Source organism: Dasypus novemcinctus, chromosome 6 (genome assembly GCF_030445035.2).
Source record: "Dasypus novemcinctus isolate mDasNov1 chromosome 6, mDasNov1.1.hap2, whole genome shotgun sequence".
NCBI lineage: Eukaryota > Metazoa > Chordata > Mammalia > Cingulata > Dasypodidae > Dasypus > Dasypus novemcinctus.
The window spans coordinates 86,282,291-86,308,218 of record NC_080678.1 but is presented as its reverse complement, the minus strand read 5'-3'; the positions used below and the strand labels follow the sequence as shown (position 1 = coordinate 86,308,218).

General features: G+C 43.3%; 1 protein-coding gene across 6 annotated transcripts in view; it reads left to right on the top strand.

Annotated features, from left to right (window-relative positions):
* KCNMA1 (potassium calcium-activated channel subfamily M alpha 1) overlaps positions 1-25,928 on the top strand; it is a 766,236-nt gene that overhangs the window by 380,098 nt on the left and 360,210 nt on the right. For all 6 annotated transcript variants that reach the window (XM_058299114.2, XM_071215879.1, XM_058299113.2 and 3 more), the window contains one exon: positions 3,029-3,090. In XM_058299114.2, coding sequence (XP_058155097.1) covers positions 3,029-3,090 — 62 coding nt within the window. The remainder of the gene's footprint in view (positions 1-3,028; positions 3,091-25,928) is intronic.

Here is a 25,928-nt window from a genome sequence, read left to right as displayed (position 1 = left end):
CTTTCCTCTTTTACTCTATCCCAGAGACACTGAGATTGGAGTTCGCATCTTTAAAGAGTATCAGGATTCCTTCACTCCTCCTGTCACTGGCTGATTTGCTTAAATAAGCAGTGCATTATTCCCCATCATGACGCCAAATGATGCAGCTGGAGCAAATTAGTGTCAGCCACTTTGGCCATGCCAATGTTGAGAAATCATCCACCATGGCAGAAGAGCTTAGATTGGAAGTTCATTTCAGAATGGTGCAAGTGGCATTTGAAAGGGCTTTTTCCCCCTCCCTTCCTTTCCCTCCCCTCCCCTCCCCTCCCTGTCTCTTCTCCTACAACTGTGGATTTCAGTAACTCAGGCCCATATAGCCAGCTTTGATGGAGGCCAGCATTGACAGATACACACACAGGGAGCTAAACTGACAGGGATTCCTCTTGGATCAGCTGTTTATGAATGAAGAAGCCCCTCCCCTCTGTTATGGCCACACCCCTTCTCTTAGCATTTTGAGAATGAGGTCAGGGCCAGGATCTCACTGCTTATGTCTCACAAATAGCAACACAGATCAAGATTAAGCTCTAGTCGTTTGCTTTGCTGCCTCATTCAGATAATGGAGGCAAAAACAGAGGCCTGTTTATGTGTGGTTTGCTTTTGTTTGTAACTTTGCAAGAAATGTGTGTGTGTGTGTGGGAGAAGGTGTGTGAGGGGAGACACTGAGGCAAGGGGGTGGGGTGGCTCCGTACTGGTAGGTGGTAATTACGGGAGGCTGCAGGAGCTTCCTTGGATTTAACCAGAGCATGTTGTAGTTATTAAAACCAAATGGAAGAAAAAATAAGCCCCAGCGAGGACTGTATGTTTTAGACATTTCCTTTCAGAAGGAGAATTTATCGAGTTGCTGTGAAACTTTGCATTCCTTTTACAGTGTCCAGGTGTTTTGACTGGTGTTTACATTCATGTAGCCCACCTTCCCTCCCCACTAGCTCGATGGAGTTTTGCAATTTTTTATTTTAATTAATTAAATTTTTTTTTTGCAGTCCCAGGGCCGAGGATTGAACCCAGGACCTTGTGTGTGGGAAGCTGGCAGTCAAACACGGAGCCACATCAGCATCCCTGCCTTGGCACCCGCCTTTGTTTGCTTGTTGTTTGTTTGCTTGTTTGTTTTTAGGAGGCACCGGAACTGAACCTGGGATCTCCCATGTGGGAAGCAGGCACTCAACCTCTTGAGCCACCTCTGCTCTGCTCCACTTCCTTGCCATATTTTAATCAATATCTCACACATTTCGTTTTCCATCAACTGGTTTGGTAGACACATGCAGTCTAGAGGTGTCATCTCGTGTTTCTCCTTATCTCACTGCCCCCCCATCTCTCTTACACACACACACACACACACACACACACAGAGCTTTATCTCTGGTACCCAGTCTTTACATACACTGAGCTCCATCTCAGTCTTCCAGCCAATGCCAGAGGGATGTCAGTATCTGAAAACCCTGAGGGGCCGCCACTTGCTCACACCCTTCAATCTGCAGTCTCTTTAGCAGTTTAGCATGTCAGCAAGGTATTTGTTGGCCTGGCATTGTGTGTGTGTGCTTACTTTTTGTTCTTGAATTTAATTGTTGGCTCTTAACTTCCTTTTTATTTCTTTTATTTATTTTTTTATTTTATTTTATTCCCCCCCTCCCCCGGTTGTCTGTTCTCTGTGTCTATTTGCTGCGTCTTGTTTCTTTGTCCGCTTCTGTTGTCGTCAGCGGCACGGGAAGTGTGAGCGGCGCCATTCCTGGGCAGGCTGCTCTTTCTTTAACACTGGGCGGCTCTCCTTACGGGGCGCACTCCTTGTGCGTGGGGCTCCCCTACGCGGGGGACACCCCTGCGTGGCACAGCACTCCTTGGAGTGCATCAGCACTGCGCATGGGCCAGCTCCACACGGGTCAAGGAGGCCCGGGGTTTGAACCACGGATCTCCCATGTGGTAGACAGACGCCCTAACCACTGGGACTAGTCCGTTTCCCCCTTTTTATTTCTGTACATCCTTTAACTGCACTAGTAGTTTCCTCTGTGAAAGATGAAATAAATTAGAATGTTGAGTGAGGACAGGCATGTCAGTACCAGCCTAATCGGCTACATTTTCATTTGATGGACTTTAGTATGACAGGTGTCCATAGGAGGAGATGCCAAAACTGTCATTTATATCAGTGGTGATTAATTTTGAGTGAAGTGTGTAAAGAAGAATAAGGATTGTCATTTAACTGACCTAATGCATTACCTCATTTGGCTTCCTGCACATAAGCTGTTTTCTTAAATATTTGAGAAGTATTATAACTACCTATATATATATTTTTTTCAAAATATGAAATAAACATTTTATGTGCATATATATACATGTACAAGCAGTTTTATGCTTTTTAAATTGCTATTCCTCCTAAAGAGACAGAAAATAGATTAGTGGGTGTCTGGGGCTGGGGCTGGGGCTGGGAACAGGATTAACTGTTAACAGGCCTATGGGGTTTTATTAGGATGATGAAAATGTTCTAAAATTGGATTATGGTGATTGTTGCACAACTTGGTAAATGGAATCATTGACTTGTCCACTTAAAATGGATGAATTTTATGGTATGTAAATGAAACTCTAAAACTGTTAAAACTTGTTTTTCTTCTATTGGAGTTCCTTTTGCCTCTAGGTCACATATAATATTGAAAATTGTATCACCCCTAACTTTTACCTGCTGTTTTCCCACTGAAGTTTATTGACTTCAGTTGTGGAGAAACTGGAGTGTGAGATAACAGTCCCAGAGAAAAGCCCGATGTCACAGGATACAAGTCTGCCCTGACCCCTGTTGGCTGGGAGCGAGGTTGCTGCCCCCTGCCGTGTAAAGAGCCAACAAGCCGTGTAACATATGGGAGCAGCCCATGCCCTGCATTGCGATTTCAAAGCAGGCACCGCAGAGCAATTGGCGCTGCGTTTCAGAGGTGCTGCTGCATGTCCAAAAATAAACATCCCAGCTTTCAGCTCCTAAGTGATGGCATTTTTTTCTCTTCTTTTGCAGGTTGTCTTAGTCTTTGCTCTCAGCATTGGTGCACTTGTAATATACTTCATAGATTCGTCAAAGTGAGTATTCAGATGCATTTTCTTGTCCTCTTTTCTGAAACAATCATGAGGCTTCACGCTGATTAGTTTATTCACTTTAACACCAAACTTCGCAGGAGCCTCCCGAGTTTGGGAGACTTCCGGAAGAAGGCAGGGCTGTTGTGTGCTGATTTTCTGAATGGGAAGGCTACCAGAAGGAAGCCTACTTTGATTCCGCTGGCACAGGAGGGAGAAGTTTCAGAGGTCAAGCCTTCTTGCTGATTGTTGTTTTAAAATAGCTGTTTCCTGACAAAATAGATGTGCTGAAGATGTCAAGACGGAAGAGGACCTTGGTGCAACTTGCAACCTGTGGGAGGGTTACTGTGTTCAACATTTGAGGATCTGAACCATTCTTGTCATGGTTTTAGAATCCTTTTCTTACTAGGGTTTCCAATGCCTTAATCTTATTGGAGGTCACATTAGAAAGCATGACACTATCCTTTGTACTTTCCAACTAAATAGTCAGCAGAAGCATCACGTGCTGGTGCTTCTTGACTTGTTTAGATAAGGAGATGGATGGAGGAGTTCATGATGACTCCCAGAGGTAGAGCCCTTGGCCACCTGAAAATGCCTAGAGTGGATACTTGAGCAGACCCCTTGAGCACCCACCGAGGGAACTGGTGCTTTAAGGGTGAGATCTGTCTGACAGATGATAAGGCAGAAGAGGACGCTGGCAGGGCTGCTAGATGGCAGCCAGATCTGCCCTGGTTCCTGCAGGTGCCCCCTTCCTCCCCTGCTCTGCTGCATCATTTGTTCCTGCTATTCTTGCTGCAAGCTTGAAGGTGACAACATCTGGGAAACAAGTGAGCTGGAGTCCAACTGGCCTTTCTGTTGTAATAGGAACTAGACAATTCTGGTGACAGTGGTCTTGAGTTCTTTGCCTCATTGTCTACCATGAGAATGTTTTAACTTCTTTTTAACTCCTTTCCTAGTAGGGTTGGCTACTGACTTAAATGCTAGGAAAACTTGCTTGGTGCCCACATTGACTCAGACCTCAGCATGCCTGAATTCTGAGCTTAGCACTAGTTTTCTGTGGCTCAGAATGGTGGTAGTTTCATATGTACCTGAACTCCAAATTTCTCAGAGCTGTCTGGTCACCAGCCAAAGAATTTTGTGCACTTGGGTTCAGAGGCCATGTCAGGGAAAATAAAGAAAACAACTCCTCTAATAACCTGTCTCTGGGAATCAATGAAGTCTGAGGAAGTGAGTTCCTTCAGCCCAACCATGTGCACAATTTAGATTAACATATAAAACAGTTTCCAGTTTGCTGCCTGGATGGCTCAGAAGGAGGGTCCTTTAAGGTCCTTCAGAGGATGACACTCTACATGCACGCTCCATCGGTCGTTCTGGCCAAGAAAGGTTGGAAGACCTGATTGCTGTGCCACTGAAGGTAAGCCCCTTTTAAATATTTGCTCTTCATAATTCTGAACCATATTTGCATTGAACCAAAAAGCTACAGCTCCCAGGCTTATTTCTCCATTCTTTCTCTAGGAACTTTTCTCATGTCCTGGGGTGAAAGCCCCGGCCAACTTCCATGGCACTGGGCCAGCTTCCACACCAGGGCCCAGGAAGTAGGTTGGGGTATGTAGTCTGTGAACCCTGAGAAAGCAAACTTTTCTATGGAGGTGAGTGTGGCGATCGGTTACAAGGACAGCGGCCTCTGTACTGTCTTTTCCTTCCTCTCCCCTTTTGCTCCTTTGTATTCCTCAGAAATAAAATGCTCTTGTTAGATGGATTTGGGTGGTGTCTTTTTTTTTTTTTACAAAGTCTACACTGAGGCAGTCTTTTGTTCTATAGATCCCAGGGTTTTTGCCTCTGTATAAAGGATGGAAAGGGATGGAAGTCCCCAAATCAGGACTCTCTTCCCCAATGCCCTGCACCACTGGTGTCCTTTGGATTTAGTTATGATTCTGCCCAATCTTGGGGAACCTTGCAAAGTGAGTCCTCTCTGCTTCTATTTTCTTTTATGGATTCGCAAGGCATCTGCTTCAGGGATGAATCTTCAATCCTGCTCTCGGCTTTCCCAGCCAAAATGTCAATGGTCAACCCAGGTAGTTCCTGTTTTCCCTGGGGACTGTCATAGTACCAGTCTTTCTCTGTTCCCTGCCAAACTGTGGTTTGGTGTAGTGAGGCTTTGCTTATAAGACCTCATCTTTATATAGCCATTTCTACTTTTCTTTTGCATTCCTTTGTTTGGTCTTGAGACCATATCCCAAGATTCTGTCCTGCAGGGGTACTGATCAGCCCAGTCAACACAAAGAACTTTTCATCTTGCTGGGGAAAGCCAGAAGCATGCTTAATTTAAGTGAGTGCGAGAATTAAGGAAGAATCCATGAAGTGACCTTTTTGATAGAGTCTCAGGAATAAAAAAAATAACCTATTGAACAAATTATAACCAAGCTTAGTGAACAGTAAAATGAAGTTCTGTCCACACAAAAGTTGCAAATGGAAAGAGGGTAAGAAAGCTGACTGTAAATTCCTAAAATCCATCATTTTCATTGAGAACTGTCACCAATTTTACTCACTTGTGGATTGCCTGGCCATCTGGACACGTTGGAAAGATAGCTTTAAACTTCTCTTGGAAGTTATACTAAATTATCACCCTGGAAAAAAATACTCATTGTTCTTCAGATGAATTTTAGTTATTATTTACATGCTTTAAATAAATCAGGAGAAAATCTCTAGGCTTTCCCTTGAGCGAACTTAATTGGACAGACATGGGCCACAAAATGGCTTGTCTTGATGAAGTTTAACCAGAGCTGACCTCCCACAGGCCCTTTAAAAAGGCAAGGAATGAAGATTAACGTATAAAACAGGTGCCAGTTTTCTGCCAGGACACTTCACTCCTGGCAGTGACAGTGAAGGCTGTGCACTTCAGATGTTGCCGATGGAGAGGCAGTCTGGCAGCATTTTTCTACCTTCTGGGCAGGAGGGTGTGGGTAATGCAGTCCAGCTTAATATCATGATTGGTGCCTTTAAAATGTTGTGCTCTTCCAAAGCTTATTTTACCATAAAGAAGAGATGAGGAAGTCATTTCCGAAGGCATCCTCCTCTGCACATCTTTCCTTTTCATTTGTTAGGCCAAGATAATTCCCTGAGTAGCTATTCTTCATTCAAGGGTTTGAAAAACCCTTCTTTGGGTCTTAATTTTCCAAGAGGAATTGCTATGGCAAACGCACCAAGAAGCCTCGAGTGATTATTATCCAGCAAAGACAGAGTGTCCTCAGAGCTCCTGGAGTTGAAAGCCAAAGGTAATTACATTAAACGGTGTTAAAATTATGCCTCATCATCTCAGAGATAGGCTCTCTAGAAACCCCAAGCAGAGGAAGATGTTCTCCCAAGTCAAAGGTCAGTGCCTTAACAAACATGGGGGAGCATTCCAGCCGCCCTGCGCACGCATCCCATTCCCCCGAAGATCTCCTCCATTAGGCAGGTAGGCCTAGAGGGTATCCCTTTCATTCTCATTCCTTTTTAAAGGCTTCACACCCAGTTGAAGGCACATGTCACTCCAGCTCCTATCTTGAGGTCTGCTGATGCCTGTGACGGTCCTTCCTGCGTACTCTGATATGATATGCCGTAAAGAAAAGATTTTTTTAAAATTGTAAAACCAAGTCAGAACAGTCCCTAGACACCCTGTGGGTGAAAATGTCAGCTTTGCTGGTTCTATTCCTATTTCCTTCTTTTGACATAGGGACGATAATTCTTCTAATAGATAAGGAAAGAAAAAAAGAGAGAGAGACCCAACGGGAGGGTGTCAGCATGAGGGCAGGATTCATGGATTGCATAATGCAGTAGTCCCTGGTGCTTCCAGAATTTCAAGAGCAAATTGGAAGAGAAGGAGGCTTTGGGACATTCTGGGAGAGGCTGACTGATATGTGTTAAGATACCTATTCTTTTGATTTGTGTTTAAACTCTGCTACTTCTTATGCTATGGTTATGTGGATTATGAAAATTTAATGCTGCATATACTGAAAAGGAAGGTCAAGTCCTGATCACTGGTGACTTCAAGACAGGTTCATGTGTCTGAAAGTCAAACTACCTGCTGTTTTCAGAGCGAAGCGGAAAGATTATACATTGTTAAAATATTCTTTAATGACTTTGCTCCAAAATGGCAGCTCTACTGTGGAGGCATCTGCTGAGGTTGCCAGGCTTTGCTCTTGGCTTCTGGTATCAACAGTGCCATTTGGGGAATATGGGCATTATGCAGGGGGAGGGAATAGCAGTGCAAATTTTGGAGAGCGTCTAATCCAAGGACTCGATTGCCAGGGTAACAGTGGCATTAAAATTTGACAACATACCTCAGTCTTACGAATTTTACTTGTGTGTTCATTCATTCATTCACTTAAGTGTTCATTCATTTATAACATCTTCAGAACGATCCTGCTGAATACAGGCAGTAAAATTGCTTTTGGTTAGGTAGAGTAATTAAAGAAAACTATCTTTAAGATTAAGATAGAAGTTGTCCATAATATTTTTATAGACTCTGAAAATAAAGCTGATATTGTTGATATAAATCTTTAGCAGAACCAACCTGACAAGTTTACCAGTCTTCGCACAACCTTGACCTTTTGTCCTTCTGCCTAGAAATTCTCCCTTAAAAGGGAAGAGGGAGCAGGTGGTTGGATGAAACTAACATTCATTGCTCATGTGCTGTGTGCCAAGTACAGTGCCAAGTCTTCTCAAATAGCACATGTAATTCCAATCATTTCTCCTAACAACATCATGCATCAGATATTACCGTTCCCATTTTACAGATCTGGGGACTAAAATTGCAAAAATTACACAAAACCAGGTAGCTAAATATGGTAGAGCCAGAATTGGAATTCAGTATCCTAAAGCCATGTCTCTTCTAAGTATCAAGAAGTGAAAGTCCAGACCATGCAAGTGACCAGATGGGTTCATTGAAATATTGCAGGAATGAGAGGTTCACTTAGCTTCATCCTGCCAGCTCCTCTGTCTTCTTACCTTTTCTTTTCCATCTCCTCATTTCTCACCTTGGTGGCCAGGTCTGGACCTCAGCAGGCTTTCGGGGCCTCCTGCCCCAAGCTGTTCCTCTAAGATACTGCCTTAGCATGCTTTCTGTCTGGGTCTTGATTCATTTCTTCCTAATTATGCCTTAATTAGGCCCTCTTCTCTTTTTATTTTAGTGGAGGTGACAGTATTTTGTTTTGGAACAGGGTCAAGTTCACAAAGAACAAGGAAAGTTGATTGCCTCTCAAGGTCTCCCTCCCACCTAAGAGATTCTTTACAAGTGGCAAGACCTTTGGTTCTTCCCATCCTTACCTAGTTCTCTGTGCCTGTTATTTGGTACAGCCAGGGAGCTAACAGAAGGGGCACTGTTTTCCCACTAGATAAATTCTTTCATTTCTTTAGAGAGTTACACAGTCTAGTTAATTCGTTATCATTTTTGCATTGTGATGCGCAATATTTATATGCCTAGAGAGTAAATATTATCAAACCAGTGGACTTTTGGAAAATTTGATCCAAAGGAGTTTTCTATGGAGGTCTTTGAATGATATGGAAACTATTTGGCCACCACCTCCAGTCTTGGGCTGACAGCCCAGAGGTGTTGACTGAGTACCTCCTGGGTTCCCAACACCGTGGCAGGCCCCTGGCAGGGCTGTGAGGACAGTGTGTGGTCCTCATGGCAGTGCATGGTGAACTGTAAAGTACTGCGAGGCCAGCTTTCACTGCTATCCTTAGCACACTCCCCCTACCCCCTCACCCCTGCCATCCCTGCCCCACAGGCTGAACAGCTGGGCAACTCATGGCATAGACCAGGAGGCACCCCTGTCCAGCGCCTTTGTAGAACCCAGCCTTTCCAGGTAGTCTTCTGAAAAACAAGCTGCAGCTCCCTCCTCATGCCCTTTCTGAGACGTCACGGCATATGTTTAGCCTTTGTTGAGAAAGTCAAAACAAATCACTGTGTGAAGCATCTCCATTTCCTCTATTTTTTTATTTTTAAAATACTCCTCCCCACCCCAGTTTTCTCCATGGCTCCCTGACATTTTTATTGCCAGGCTTTGATTGGGAAAATATGGGTAGGGAAAGTTCAAGGGCAGGATGTTCAGAGCAGCACTGCACATCTGTGAAGGGAACAGAATAGGAGAGCCAGCAGCTGTTGAAAGAATGGAATGTCAGATGGCTCAGTAGAGCAAGGGGGGAAGAGGAGGTGCCTTCAGGGCAAAGAGGCTGCAAATAACTCTCCAATGAGAAGTCCTCGTCCCCTTTCAGAATTTACCCTTTAATGGCAACACCTGGTCCTCTGGCATGGGAGTAACCCTAACTCAACCTTTTTCCATTCTTTAATCAACTATTATAAACCTAGTAGAGGAAACAGGCAAGGAACACATTCTATTTCTGTATATTTCTCTGTCTTCATGCAGGTAGGTTTTAGGGCATGGGATCTTTCTTTTGTTGTCAAACAAGTAAACTTCACATTGAACTTCACCTTGAATTTCAGAGCTTAAGTGCTTTTCTTCCTTTCCCCTTCTCCTTTCCTGAGGCGATCTTGGCCTCCTTGCTTATTTTTCATAATGCAGGAGATGCGTAGGTACTATATGCAACCTCTTGAATCACCAAAGGAACTACTTATTTTGGGCATTTCATTGAAAAAAATATCAGGGACTGTGTTAGGAGTGGAAGTGAGGAGTTCTGAGCTAGTGTTTTCAGGTTTGCAGCAGAAGACAGTTTTAGAATAGAATGTTGGAATTTGAAGAGGCTTCAGAGCCCATGTGATACAGCTGTTTCCTATGCCTTCACATCCACTTCTAATGAATGAGGGGTAAGTGACTCCCTCAAGATTATCCAACTAGCCAGGGGCACTTCTAGAGCCAGAACCAGAGCTCTTATCTCTCAGTCCAGGTCCTTTCCTACTTCCTTTCTTGGCTTATGTCACTAAATAAAAACAGACAGCCATGTGATAGATTACCTGTGAAATAGCAAAGCAAACATTGACTTTTTATGCCAGTTTTGGATGTTTAGGCCATCATCATGGGACTTTGGGGCTCTGAGAAAAAGAACTCAGACAATCCCAGCTGGAAAAGATCAAACCCAGCCAGGTGGGATTAGTTTATTTCATTCTTATTGACGACAGGCCTGAATTCCTTGATTTAATGATCCTGCTCCTCAATTTTTTTTTCAGGACCCTTTCCGAGGGCCTAGTAAGAGTTCATTTCTGTTGTGGAAGATTAACAAGGCCGAACACATTGCTCTGGCCAGTTTAGAATTTGTTATGCAGAACTATTTAGGACATTTTGCCCAGTCACTCATTTGTTTCTCCTGTGCAAACACTGATAACTGTATCTGTACAATTAATAGCTACTTGACCCTCCAAAAATTGGAATGAATTATCCCTGCCCACCAAGATTCTTCAGAATTTAAAGAGAACATGTTTAATTATCTGATGATCTCTTAGCCCTCTTGCTTCTTTTAAAAGAATGATTGCATCAGGGCCAATGAGTGAAATTCATCGCATTTCATGTCACTTCCATGTCCTCCGCAATTAGCATGTGTTTGTACAATGAGGGAGCTGGATCTTCTCCTCACTGCATGGGACTGGTCGTCAACCTAATGTCATAGCCCAACATGCATTTGGGAACTGCTGAGAGACCTGGGAGGAGCCAGCTGGAGGGAAATGTCATAGCTGAGGACAGTTAATTCAAACGAAAGGGCAGGGCGCACTCTTGAAATGTCCGTGGTCATGCTGAGATACGGAGCTGGCTTTTACAGCTTCAGTGAGGACTTTATGGACTGGAGATGTGGAGCTGAGACCTTGCTTTTTGTTTGTTTGTTTGTTTAACTTTATTCTCCTGGCTCTTCTTCCTGACACCCTAACCAATTGTAGCTTTGGCAAGAACCTGTTGGTGGTGCCTCATTCGTGGCTTAAATGTAGACTCCCTTGCATCAAGGGCGCCCTGGGGACTTTTTGGTATCTGTGTCACTGTTCATAGAAGTTGGGAGCAGGGAGGGTGTGTATGTGCGTGTGCATGTAGAGGGCAATCGTGTCTCAGCCATAAATCAAGTGGGGAAGTAGAGCATGGGATTTGGCCCCAAGCCTTATCACAGTACCAGAGATGAGGCTGAGAGCCATGTACCTGTGGCCGTCAAGGTGTCAGTCAGGTAACAGACCTCTATTGAGTATGGACTGTGTGCGAGGCATTTTTCTAGGCTCTGGGGGATTTTCAAATACTATGCACAAGGCTGGATCTTTACCATTAAGTTGTTTTAAATATATATATTTTAATGAAGGCCGTGGAGTCCAGCTATAAATATAGGAGAAGTGAGGTAACCAAATAAGATAATAAGTGACAAAACCACTAGGCACTATATTAATACTTAATAAATTGAGCATTGCTAACAATAAGTGTTGAAGGTTGGGAAGCTGAAAAGAAGGTTGGATGCTATGGAGGGTTTTGGCTCTGGCAGAGATTTTGAGCTGAGGAGACAGGAAACTCAGTTTCTTCTCCCTGCAAGGAAACCACAGGAGGGGATTCTCCCTATGTCCCGAGGCACTTTGACCTCTTGGTTTTCATTTTCAATATGGGCTAGGTCAAGCCCCATCGTGAAATTAGCTGTGAGATTCGGGATTAAACATGCTTCACAGTCGCATAAGAGAATTGGAAAAGCCAAACCATCTCTGCTGGTGTTCATAGCCATACTCCAAATGCATATGATTAAAACCTTCGGAAACTTCTAATTGGAAATTTCTAGAAGGTGACTGACTGAAGGCCATCCTCTCCATCTTTTTAAAACTGAAGTCAGTGTGCCACGTGATTTAACAGCCTCCTTGTTTGGTAACTTGACCTCTGCAGAGCAGCATAGGGAGGTGGTGGGGAGGGAGGGGACAGGACAAAGTGAGAACATGCTCTTAACAAAGCGGTGTGATGCTTGCATGGAGACCTGGATTTCATCCTGGGGCACATTAGGATTTCCATGTGCCCTAGACACTTTTGCATTCTTGGGTCCTGTTTTGGCTTCCAAAATATAATATAGCAATGGGCTAGCTTTTAACAGTGGGAGTGTAATTAGCTCACAAGCTTTATTACTGAGGCAATGAAATTGTCCAAATCAAGGCATTATCGGGCGATACTTTCTTTCCCAACAGGCTGCCAGAGTTCCTGGATCCTCTATCACATGGCAAGGCACATGGCAGTGTCTGCTGAGCTCTCCCTTCTCTTCTGGGTTTTGTTGTTTCAACTTCTTGCTTCCTAGGCTTACTCTCTGTTTGTCTAAATTTTATACTCTGATAAAGGATTCTAGTAAGAAGATTAAGACTCACCCTGGGCCATGCCTTCACTGAAGCAACCTAACCAAAAGGTCCCACCTACAATGGGTTAATACCCACAGAAATGGATTAGCTTTAAGAACATGATTTTCTGGGGTCCATGTAGCTTCAAACTATCACAGGTCCCTTCCTCCACAAAAAAAATACTGAAGTTTTAATTTTTGACTGCCTTCATATGAAAACAAATATAATCTAGGCAGGATTCATTGTTACATATGCATTACTATTATGTTTATTTTTTCTTCCAATTTTAAGGAAACTAAAAAATTTTGGTGGCCCCCTAAAAGCCTCTTGGGCCCTAGGCCTTGTGTCTGCTGTGCCTGGTATCCTGTTTTCCCCTCCGCCATTAGCCTTGTCCTTCAGGAAGTTTTCACAGATAAGAAAACATGCTTAAGACAGATGCCTTATGCCACACCCCTCCCAACATCAGATGACAATTGTATAATTGTTTTAGATGAGAAAATAAAAATAAGCATTCCATTTCTAGCCCTGTCTTGTGACTTAGCTTGGGGAAATATTAAACTTTAGCCAGCAGCATTTTAAAAATGACACCTGTAGATACAGCAAAGGATTGTAAGAAAACCTAATAATCTCACTTTTTTGCCGAGTTTTGGAAAAACACATACTTTTTCCATCCTTATATCTGGAAGTAAGTCCTTGTGGTCTGGGGAATTCGTTCACTGAGAATACCATTATTTTTTAAAAAAATCTAAATCAGAACTGTGCAAATGCAAATAGACAGGGGTGGGCAGATGTCAGGATGAGTGAAGCAGACCTGGTGAGGACCATGGTGAGCTCGGGCTTCACCTAGACTGGCTTCCAAGCTCCAGTGGATTGTTCTCAAGCAGGACAGATCTTCCAGAATTTCAAGAAAAGAGAGAAAATCGGACTTTCATATTGAATCTCCAATTTAAAAATATTGGCCACCAATCTAAAACTAATAAAATTCTCTGCAGGCCAAACAAAACACCTCTGCAGGCCAGATATGGGTCTCCAGCGTTCAGTCTGTGTTCTAAACTTTCTTTCTGGCCTTGAATTAGCTTTGCTCCTGGAGTGCCAGGGAATGTTCCTAACTGTTGGTCCTCCAGCTCCCAAAAATGGACCCCTCACTTTCCAAGCCAGGGAGTCCTTGTCTTGAGTGTTACTGGCTGTTTCCCACCTAACACATTTTCAAACATTGCTTAATTAAATTTCTACTTTTCTCTAGGCAAATACTGTATGTCACAGCCATAAATCACCCACAATTTACTGTAAATCCCCAAAGCTACATATCACTAACTCTACGTCATCTCTGAAAATAACGTTGTTAGAACCTCATAAACACAAACTCTGTTTGTTTAAGAACTGCAAGAGCTTTTTAAACATGGTTGCTAAGTCACAAGGGCATATTTTCCAGGACATAAATGGAAGCGAACATATCCCCCTTAAATTGTCAGATTCTTTATAAGGAAAGAGGCCCAAATCTGTCTGTTCTGCCAGTGTATTAACTTCACCAAAACAAAGATGATTGTGCTAACCATATAGTAGAAAATATCTTATGACTTACTTAGCTAAATAGGGGCATTATAGAAAACTTGATTTAATTTTTAGCAAATGTTATGGTGGACTGGTCAACATTGATAAACATTGTAGATTTCATCAGCCTTGCTGAACCTTGTCTTCCATGTTTACTGATGAAATTCTAGTGCTATGGCTTCTTCAAAAGCAAAATTGTAAGTATATGTGAACTTTTCTCCCCAGATATGGCCCCAAGTCTGAGCTGTACCTCTATCACCTGACCTTTCACTTTTCACCTGGAAACTTGGCAGTTAATGTTAGGGTAGCTTTGGGATCTGCTCCAATATATAGCCTAGAGCTCAGGTATTTTCAGAAGCTAGGAAAAACATGGCCACTCCATGATAACAAATCCAATTCCAGTCTGTCTGGAATTGCTTCATCAGTCTGGCTTCCCAAGTGCACCTTTTCCTCCCGTGGCACTCTCAGGAAGAAGCCATAGGTAAGGGCTGAAAACACCATTCCTTCTGAACAAAGAGACTTTGCCCCATGTCTCCTTTCATGCCCAGGCAAAGAGTTGCCAGTCTCTTCCTTGACAGCTCCCCATTTTACCCTCCCGATGCCAGCAAATGCAGAATTTGAACTGTGGCTCAGTTTGAGATGAAATTGATCTTGATGCCCTAGAGGGACCTGCAGGGCTGGGCTGTTGAGAAAGCGGAAGAGAATGTGGATGCTGTTGGATGCCTCTACCTGGCCCATGCTTTTCCTCTACCAGCAGGAGGAAGTGGGTGAGGAGTACATGAAAGGTTGTACCCTCTTCATAATAGCGTGAACAGGAATAATAAGGTGAGGTCTCTAAAGAGCAGCATTAATAATTGAAATGTGCTCCAGGCAGCCGTGCAGCCTGTCAGTGCCTTCCGGCACAATCTGTTATCAGGTGCATGGTACAGTGGGTGAATAGAGAAAGAAGCAGCATTTGGTGGCCTGGTGGCTGTGTGCATGCATGTGCAAATGCTCGAAAAAGCCATGAATGAGTAAGAGGTGGTAGCTACAGAAAGGAAAATTATAGCAGGCAGTGTGTGTCGCTTACCACGTAGAATGGGGGTGGTACTTTCGTGTTCCAAAGATCCCTTTGGGATTTTGATATTTTGCTTGCTTAGGGCCCTATAGTTGATTCAGGAACCCCAAGTTCAGGATGCCTTCTATCTCTAAGGTTGGTTCATCTGCTCACTCACCCCAGTTTCTTCTGTTCTGAAAATCACTTGACAGACAGAGGGCTGTCTTCATACCCAAAGTCAAGTAGAGTTGTTTGGGAACCCTCTACTGCCTGGCATCCAAAATCGTCTGAGCAGGAGTCTTTGTCTGCATTGTATTTTGACATCTTGTGCAGGCCTTGGCCCTCGTCCATCCACCCCCAGCCCCTGCATTTGAAATCTTGAAAATGAAGTAGCGACGTTAATGAAACCCTGGGCTTCCTAGCTCTCCTTCAGTACCAAGCCACACTGAACGTAGCAGGTACAGCAAGGGGGGTTTATCGGGGAGTGCCTGAGAGCTTTCTGTTTTCTGCGTCTCTTGGCATTGCGGGTTAGCAGCTGTTTTTAGAGGAAAGGTTTTCCCTTGGCCTGGGATTCAGGCATGCAAAAATCTCCAGCAGAAATCATTCCATCGAGACCCAAACTTGGAGCACCAGGGCCTCGGCATGGTTGGGGTGCCCAGCTAGAGAGCCTCCAGTTCTTTGCAAGGCAGCACCTCCTGCCCACCACTGGGAAGGCAGGCGTGGATGTGGAGAGTCTCTGGGGATCTCTGTGGACTCATCTGTCTGGGCTACAGACCAATTTGACAGGAAACAGAAGGGCAGCTTCAGAGAGACGCCCCGTCTCCCTTGAGTTCTCTGCTTCCTTCGGATGTCTTCCTGCCCTCACCTGTCTCCAAGCCAGCCGAGTGTGACAGTTTAATTGGCGCGGGGGTGGGGGGGCAGTGGGGAAGCAGGCAGGGGCAACTGATGTTCTGGAAGAGGGAGGCTCCCCCGAGACCAAAGCATTGAGCTGTGACGGACAGGCGGGATAGCGCTGCAAATGGGCAGGATGGCCAGGCCCTGCTCGAAAGCAGCGCAGCCCGGAGAGGACGCGCTTGCAGACTTCCTCTTCCTTGAGGTGCTTGGGCCAATCCTGCTCCTTCGTATTTTCGTTGGCATCCTTTCCACTGAGGTTCTGGCCAGGAATGAGAATGGGTGGGAAGGGGAGGCAGCGCTGCCTCTTGGTTTGGAGCAGGGTTTGGAGTTAGACCTTCCTGTGTTTGATCTTGCTCTCCCCTGTGATAACTTTGTGTCCTTAGGCAAGCTAGTTAACCCTTCCATGCCTTGATTGTTTTTCCTTTGTAAAATGGGAGGACAGTGGTGATAAGGATCGATTATAAAGTCTACCTTATGTGGTGTGTGGGAAAAAGTAAATGATGCGTGTAAAGGCTCTGAGTCCAATGCCCAGCAGGAAAGTGGAGGAAAAGCATTAGATATCATTGTTATTGTCCTTTGGAAGCTCTGTGTTGAAGATTTTAGTCAGGTCTTTAGAGAGCAAAGTTAAGAAGTACAACAAAGTTAAGAAGCACAACAAGATATATTGCAATGTGGTGGACATGGCCAGTGCTCTAAAAACTGCAAACCTCAACTCATTAATAGTCTGGAAAAGCAGAAGGGTGGGGTCACAATAAGCATTTTAACAAGATGAGCTTGAACAACCTAAGATAAAAATACAGCTAGGGAAAGTAAGCGCTCCCTCTCCCTCTCTCATATCTGTCTCTATCATCTATCATTTATCTCTGTATCTATCATCTATCTCTATCTCTATTATCTATCTCTATCATCTGTTTCTATTATCTATCTCTATCATTTGTCTCTTTCTCCATCTATACCTTATAAATATATGTGGGAACTAACTTGTGATGTAAAATATATTTCTTATTGTGGATTTTTGCTGAAAAATAGTTTGAGAAGTATGGGTGCAGACAGTGAATGCTTTTGATCTGGAAGAGAGCATGCTCACCAGGGCTGCAGTCACTGAAGGAACCTGCAGGGAGAAAGGGACACTAGAGCTGGACCCCAAGGCATGGGTCAGTGTTAGCTAATGTAGAAGGGGAAATGGCAGAGACCAGGAAATCCCAAGTGGCACAAGGGACAATGAGGGCACTGGGCTATCTGGAGAAGAGGCCTCCCATGGGGAGCACCAGAACCGGGCCTCTCGATCACACTCATGACAAGCAGAGGAGAAGGAGATGCTTTTTCACGAGGTTTGGTGCTTCCAGGTTCCATTAAGGTCAGCACACTCACTGAGAGCCATGTGGTTTACCCATCCCCTTGGTCCGATGCACCCTCCAGCTTAACCACAGCGGTGAGTTAGGCTGGGCAAAGCGGGCCTTTGGTTCTGCCCCACGTGCTGCGCCCTCTGGGCGACCGGGATTTTTCCTGGGCCCTGTTCCTTTGCAGACCCAGTGGATGGGCTTCCAGGTGCCAGGGGCAGCCCTGGTAAGGAGAACATCTGTCTCCTTGCTCCAGTTTAACTTCTTTACTGCAAGGCCTGATGAGGTCAAGGCCAGAAAACACCGAGACCTCCAGCTGGGAAGAAAGGGCAGATCCGCTCTTCGTCAGACCATGCTGCCCCCTCGCAGCCTGACAAATGAGACCATCTTCCGCCAGGGACAGTGTATAATTGTACAGTCAAATTAGCTTGGATTTCAGCTTAATGAAGTGCGTAATGTCCTGAATGAAGCTGAGTTCTCATGTTTAGAGAGGCAGGCTAGACCCTAGGAAAGGAAAGAAAGGACTTTGGCTTATGCCAGTTAGTATTAATTGTGCTTGCAAAGTAAACCTTTCAGAAGTTCATCCTCTTGTAGGAGGCAAACCCATTAACACCAAATTCTGCTTTGTTTTTGCTAAGGGGTTTTCCTGCGATGGCTTAGACACACAGCAGTGGAAAGAACATTTTAATGGAAATCTCTGCTGAACTCTGTCCTGGGGCATATTTCTTAACTTCATAGAATCTCACCTTTCTTAACTGAGCAATAAAAAATCCTCGCCTCTTTCTCCAGAATAACTCTTTTTCTCCCCTGAAAGAGTTGTATTGTTGTTAAAAGCTGTTACCCTGAAGGCAGGTAGAGCTGGTGCAAGTTCCAACTCTGCTACTTACCAGCTGTGTGACCTTGGACAAGAAATTAACCTCTCTGAGCCTTGGTTTCCTTGACTGTAAATATGTATATTAATAGTTTCTGCTCCTCAGCACTGAGTACATGAAATAAGATAATACATAGAATGCACTTAGTACGGGGCTTAGGACATACCAACATTTATTAAATCCTGATTATGATGATGATGGTATGAATGTGAAATTATTTTCACTATGAATTATACATCACTATCTTGGTATCAATAATATTTATTTTCATTATGCTGATGACTTAGCTTGTGTTTAGAGAATTACAAATGATTCAGTCATTAACGCAATAAATATTTATTCAGTGGCTATTATGTGCCAGGCACTATTTTAAACATTAAGCACTTACATTCTAGTATCAGAGGGGGACAGGCAATAAACAAGTTGATATATACATAAACAAGATAATTTCAGTTGGTGATAAATGCTGGGAAGAAAAGAAAACTGGTAATGGGAAAAGCAGGGCTTCTGAATGCTTTTGTGTTAAGGACTACTTGTCAACCTGGTGGCATCTACGAACCCCTTCTCAGAATATTATAAAAAAAAATGCATAACGTAAAAATATCAGGTTGCAAGAAAACCAATTATATCAAAATACAGTTATCAGAATATGAAAAACAAATTCATGATAGACTATGCATGCTTCTTGAATAATGCATCATTATAAAGCTCTAGCTGCCATCTCAGGGCCAGAGCTGCCTGGCGGGTGCAGCCCCTGGTGCTGTGTGGTAGCTCTGTGCCCGCGGTGGGCGGACGGCAGGCTCTACCCCTCACTGCAATGTTTCCCGACCCCAGCTGGTGATGGGGGTCCCAGGGGAGAGAGGGGTCGGGTCTATTTCAGATGCCTGTGAAAAGTCACTCCACACCTCCTCTTTGGGGCCAACTGGCTTTTTCCTCTTTTGTTTAAAATGTTGATTGTTTAAAGCTTAAGGTGTATATGTTTCTATTTTTAAATGAATTTCTCTGGCTGTGAAAAAAAATTCCCATAATTTCAAAGTAGGGGGAATATAAATGGTATTTTGAAATATCTGCAGCAACTATAATATGATATGCAAATATCTGGGTTTCTATTGCCAACAAAGTCACGGGGATCCTCCAGACTTTCCCGGTTTGTTGCCTGCAATCATACTGAAAGGAAATGCCAAACCTGGCTAAGAGGTTAATAAAAATAAAGGTGTAATTTTTCTCACCCAAGTTCTCAGATTCCCTGAACACTAGCCAAAGACCCCTTCAAGGTCTGTGGATCCCAGGTTAAAAACCTCTGGTTTAGAGAGTAATTTTTCCTGGGATTGCGCTATTACTTCAAAAGAGATGAATAATGGGATTGTGCTTTTTAAAAATCATTCTGAACATCAATGCAGTAGAATTGAGAGTTCAGAAATAAACTCATATCTATGATCACTTGATTTTTTGATAAGGTGTGCCAATGGGAAAAGCATATCTTTTCAGGAATTGGTGCTGGGACAACTGAATAGTTCCTTGTAAGAGAATGTGCTTCAAAGGATGCAATTAAGAAAGTGAAAAGACAACCCAGAGAATGGGAGAAAATATTTTCAAATTTTGTATCTGTGAAGGGACTTGTATATAGAATATGCAACACAAGACTTAAAAGACAACAAATTAAAAATGGGCAAAGTATACAATTAGACTTGTCTTCAGAGAAGATGCGCAAATGGTCAATAAGCATCTGGAAAAATGCTCAACATCTTTAGACAACAGGGAAATGAAAACCAAAACCACAATGAGATACCACTTCACACCCACTAGGGTGGCTATAATTCAAAAGACAGATAATGACAAGTGTTGGTGAGGATGTGGAAAAATTGCATCTCTCATATATTTCTGGTGGGAATGTAAAATTGTGCAGCCACTTTGGAATACAGTCCGGCAGGTCCTCAAAAAGTTAAACATAGAATTACCATATGACCCAGCAATTCTACTCCCAGCTATATACCAAGAGAAATGAAAACATATGTCCATATAAAATCTTGTGCAAAAATGTTCAGAGCAACATTATTCAAAATTGCCAAGAGGTGAAAAATCCCAAATGTCCATCAACTGAAGAATGCAAAAAACATGTTGTATATCCATACAGTCGAAAATTATACATTAGCCAAATTATGGCTATACAAAGGAATGAAGTATTGATACGTGCTGCAAAAAGGATGATTCTTGAAAGCATTATGCTAAGTGGAAGGAGCTAGTCACGAAAGGCCACACAGTACATGATTCCATTCACGTGAAATGTCCAGAATACACACACCACAGAGAAAGAAAGTGGATTCGTGGTTGCTTAGGGCCAGGGGATGGGGTTTGGGGGATCAGAGCTGAAAAGTTCAGAGTTTCTTTTTGGGGAATGAAAATATTCTAAGATTCATTGTGGTGATGACTACACAACTCTGTGAGTAAACTAAAAACTATGGAATTGTATACTTTAAGTGGGTAAATTGATACATGGATTATTATTTCAGTAAAGTTGTTATAAAAATTGTTATTCAACTGTGATGGGGAGAACAGAGTTTGGGTGCAAGGGAAAAGTAAGGACAATATTTAGGAAGCTGTTTAATCCCAGCAGAGAGGATGATGCATTGGTCCAGGCTGGAGGCAGCAAGGGGGTGAGCGGTTGGAGGATGTAGGTGCGTAATGGAAGTATCAGGCAAAATGTGCTGTTTAGTTGAAAGTAGAGAGGAATCAAGGGTGGCGGCAAGGTGTTGGCCCTCAAAATTGGTGTTTTCTCCCTGGAAGACCTGAGATTCAGTGACAGTCTGTAGAAATCCATACACTCCGTTGGGAGGATTGATGACACTACAAACTCTTTGGTTCCTGGGGTTGCAAGTTATCATTTTCTTTGTACCTCTTAACAGGAAAAATGTATTCATCATAAACATGAATTTACACACACATTCACATGCATCTTTACATGAATACTTGTACATGCAGAACAACCACAAAAAAAACCACACACATTGGAAAACCAACCTAGCAGAGAAGGAAGGAACCACCAGCCTCATGAGTTCTCACGTGGATGATTAAATTTATTCAGTGGAAACGGATCAGTGATTAGAGCAAGTAGGGAAGAATTTCTTTAGACAATGTATGTGTCTCAAACATGTCCATCAAACATAATTAGCTTCCAGTCACATGGATACATTGTAAAGGAGAGGAAAATGTCATTTGGGGGCCTTGGGCATTACAGGATTTTGTTAACGTCAGCAAAATCATGGGTAAAATAACCAGGATTTTTCCGGTCTTCTGGTCCCAACTAAAGCCCAGGCTAAGTAACTTGTCAGTCCAGGCGCGTTAAAATCCATGTTATTTAGGGTCCTTCCCTAGAGACCTGTGGCTTCAGTAATGAACGAGCTCTGGAAATTAAAGAAGTAATCAGGTTGTTAATTGAGGTTATCCGCTTCACCTCAACAGAAGCCAATTAAACTGACTATTCCTGAAGACTAAATGCCCTCTGCTAAAGAGAGTTCAGTGTTACACTATGCTGAATTCTCCACGGCTCGTTTTCATATAGAAATAGGAAGCCGTTTTCCCTGGAGAGGCAGGGTGGTGCTGGTGGCAGACGTACCAGGAGCTTAGCCGTGAGTCAAAGAGGCAGGAGTTGGGACACCCTCAGTTAAGCTTGCAGAAGATTTATTTCCCTCAGAATCTCTCTTTTGCCTCCAGTGTCCCTTGGAAGCCTGGGTGCCCAGCTCAGTTGAACTAATTTACAGAGGGTTCATTTCTACCACTGACTGCGTCAACATAACTGTACTGCAGAACTCTAGGACGGGCTTCAACGTACCGGCTCGACTTCCTTATCCACGTAGGGTAATGACCCCTGCGCGCACCACTTCACAGACAGTTTTTGTTTTAAAAGCAGTTAATGGACTCGAAAGTTCTTTGCAACGTCAGATCCTCTGAATATATGACCTCATTATTAATTTAGTGGGCAAAAGGATCTGTGTGCTGGGCTTCAGGCATTTCTGAACTACTTGGTTTTCATTTGTACATTTGGGAATGAATTGAGCCAAGGCACTCAACAGGTTGCAGAGGTTGTCTGAGGGTTAGTTCTTTTAGGGATCCTTATTTAACTTTCCCTTTGCCATTCAAGTGAACGGTTTCCAGTTCTGTTCCTGCCATCCTCTCTCCATCTACAGAGGAGGTGGTACAATAGAGAACTTGTGAAATATAATCTTCTATACTTTACTACTTTTAAAAATTAAGGAAAAATCCGCAAAGCATACAATTAACCATTAACCATTTTTAAATGTACATTTCACTGGCATTTGGTGCATTGACACTGTTATGTAGCCATCGCTTCTGTTCAGTTCTAAGACATTTTCCTCATCCCAAAAGGAAACTCTGTACCCATTAAGCAGTCATTCCCTATTCCACCATCCCTCAGCTCCTCTTCTGGATATATCATATATATGGAATCATGCAATGTGTGGCCTTTTGTGTCTGGTTTCTTTCATTTAGTTTAATGTTTTCGAAGTTCATCCACATTGTAACATGCATCAGAACATCAGTCCTTTTTTATGGCTTGGTAATATTCCATTGTATGATTATGTCACATTTTGTTTCTCCTTTCATTGGTTGATGGACACTGGTGTTTTTTCCACTTTTTGACTATTGTGAATAATGCCTCTCTGAACATTTATGCACAAGTTTTTTTGTGGACATATGTTTTCATTTCACTTGGGTATATAACTAGCAATGGAATTGCTGGGTCATATGTTAATTCTATGTTTAACTTTTTGAGGACCTGCCAGACTGTGCTCCAAAGTGGCTGTTCCATTTTACTTACCAGCAATGTATGAGAGTTACAGTTTTTCCACATTCTCTCTGACACTTACCTTGTTGGGTTTTTTTGAGGGGGGTTTGTTTTGTTATAGCCATTATCCCTTATTTTTGATTTCTAAAGGGAAAGCAGCTTGTCTGCATTTGAATCGTACTCTGGTTCATCATGGGGTTTACTCTAGCTACAAGGACAGCTTCAGGAGTGGGCTAGCTGGGATGTGAGAGTAGCAGAGACTTTGGACTCAGGGCTGAGGTTCAAATCAAGCCTGCCTCTTCCCAGAAGTGTAAACTTGGGCTAGTTATGATCTCTACAAATCTTGATTTTGCCATCTGTGCAATGGCAATGAAATTGCCTACATAGGGACTCCATGGTGGAGAGATAGTAAACCTTCCTACAATATGCTTGGCACCTAGTACATAGTAGGTTGAATAAACACTCTTCAGTCTAAGTTATGAATACCAGTGGAGCAAGTGGCTTCTAGGGAGTGGATCGCATTCATCTTGTCATAATGTGTTATATCAGGGGGTGGAGACTCATGTAATATGCGGGAAGGCATTGCACTCCCATCCTGAGGAGTCTTGCTATGAACTCACATAGAGGGGTGGGAGCCTCTTGAGAGCATAGGCAGTGCCTGATAGGAGAGGACAGGCCAGTATGTCAAGCCCTCAATGTTGTTGCGAGTAACTATGAGTATTGTCGTTTAAAATGAGTTCATCTTGGTGGTTACCATGGGTCCCAAGGGGAGGAGGAGGGAGGAATAGAAGAGATGGAACACAGGACATTTTTGGGGTGATGGAGTTGTTCTACATGATCTTGCAATGATAGGTACAGACCATGTCAAACTTCATCAAAGTCTATAAAAGTGTATGGTCCCTAATGTAAACCATAATGTAAGTCATTGACTGGTTAGTAGCAATGTTTTAATATTTGTACATCAATAGTAACAAATGTACCATCCACATGTAAAGTGTTATTAATCAGGAAAAGGGGGAAAGAGGGAGGATGTTGGGTATATGGGAAACACCTGTATTCTGTACATAACTTTCCTATAACCTAAAGCTTCTTTGAAGACAAAATGAAAAAAATAAGACACTGGGGGAATAAACAGAAGACAATTTCACTGTACATACAAGACAATAGATCTTACAGCAATGGAAAGACAGTGTCAAAAAATTTTTTATTGTGTTTTTAAATTTTTTAATTTCCAATTAAAAAAACTATTTAGTATTCATTATTTATAAAACTATCATATCATTTTCCTATTAATTTTATTCAGTAATTTTATTGGTTTCCATTTTGAAGAAGTTTTGTTTCACAGAAGGGTTACAACTGTGGCAGGGGAGGAGTACTGGTATGGGGTGTCAGTGGGGGGGGGATGCATGGGAGGAGGCTTACCTGGCATACCTACAAGGCATGTAAACATGTTCAGGTGCTCATGGGGCGTCGTCACAGTGGGTGGAGAGTCACACTCTGAACAAGGGAATATGCAGTTCCCATCCTAGGGAGCTCTGCCACATTCTCTAATGGGACAGCAAGAATCCCCTGAGTACAGGGGCAGGGACTAGTGAAGGAGGACAGACCATTGAGGGGCCCTTGATTGTGGTGACTGCACTTACGAACATTTACTTTTGAAATGGAAACTTAACCTGGTATTATGGGGTGCCTAAGTGTGACTCCTGAGAGCCTCCTTGTTGCTCAAATGTGGCCTGTCAACAATATGCTTTTAAGTTATTCTTATTGCTATTTTTGGTGCTGGCCCTTATCATGGAATGCTGTCTTCCCAGCTGGTTTCCCTGCCAAATTGTGCTTTGATTAATTAATATGAAAAATATACTGTATTTATTATGTATGTTTATGTTGGTTGATGGGGGTAGAGGAAAGGAAGCTGCATGAAAACATCAGGAAGATGAGCTGGGCTCACCGTGGATCTGATGAGCCCCTTTGCTTTCCCTCCATCATGCCCATGTCTCAGGGTGGACTCGGAGGGCTGTTCCTCGTGTTCCTTCAAGAACGTGTCCTTCTTACACATTCTGAAGAAAATGAAAAAAAATTGACCACAAACCGCTTTATGAAGTTTTAGGGAGTCAGCAGTTGCTTATATTACTTATGATGTAAACAGGCATCTCTGCATAAAACTTCCAGCCTCGTCTCCCAAACAAGTAGCACCCACTGAGAAGCCCGCTGACGTCGTCTGGAAGGCGGCCTGTTCTTTTCTCGGTTTCCACACAGCGAGTGCCGAGGGCCTCTCCCTCCCTGGGGTCTGGCTCCTCAGGCCGGGAGGGTTGGCACTGGGAGGAGGGAGTCTGCCTGGGAGTGCAGCTGACCCAGCTGGGAATTTATTGATCACTATAGAAGGTTGAATAATGGGAAAGAATGAGAAAAGCAGCACGAGTGTTTAAACCTTGTGCTGGGTTAGCTCAGAACGCGGTAGACCAAGGACCCAACTGGGCAGGTTAATAATTTCCTATGGCTTCCAACTGATATCCTTTACTTATTTACTAACTGTTTATTTAGTGGAGAGATCAATCTCTGGGGGGGGGAAGGGGAGGGGAATGCAGGCAGAAAAATCTGACAAAGGTACTTCAGAGGCCCTCGTCACCCTCCTTTACAGCCGAGAGACCCTCTTTTAGTCTTCAAATCTGTCTGACAGAAGGTTTACTGCCTCACACAGTGGCTTCTCCAAGTATTCTTTCTGACCACATATACCAAGAACTCTCCCTGAAAATTCTGTCATTCCGTCTTGTTACTTTTCCAGCCATTACAGGTTGGTCCCCAGGCAACTGACCAATAATCCTGCCCCTTAATTCATCTTTAGCTGAGAGTTTTCTAAAATAAAATTAATCAAATCCTTCCTCCATAACAGGCTCTTTGCTAACTTCTTTGTAAGCATCACCTCATTTAAGCCTCCTGACAACCTGTAAGGTAGAATCCATTATTATTCCTGCTTTCTGCATGGGGAAACAGAGAAACGGAGAGGTAGAGTAGCTGGCTTAAAGTGACTGCCAGGAAATGACTCAAGCAGGAGTCAAGCCCAGACCTTTTCCTTGAA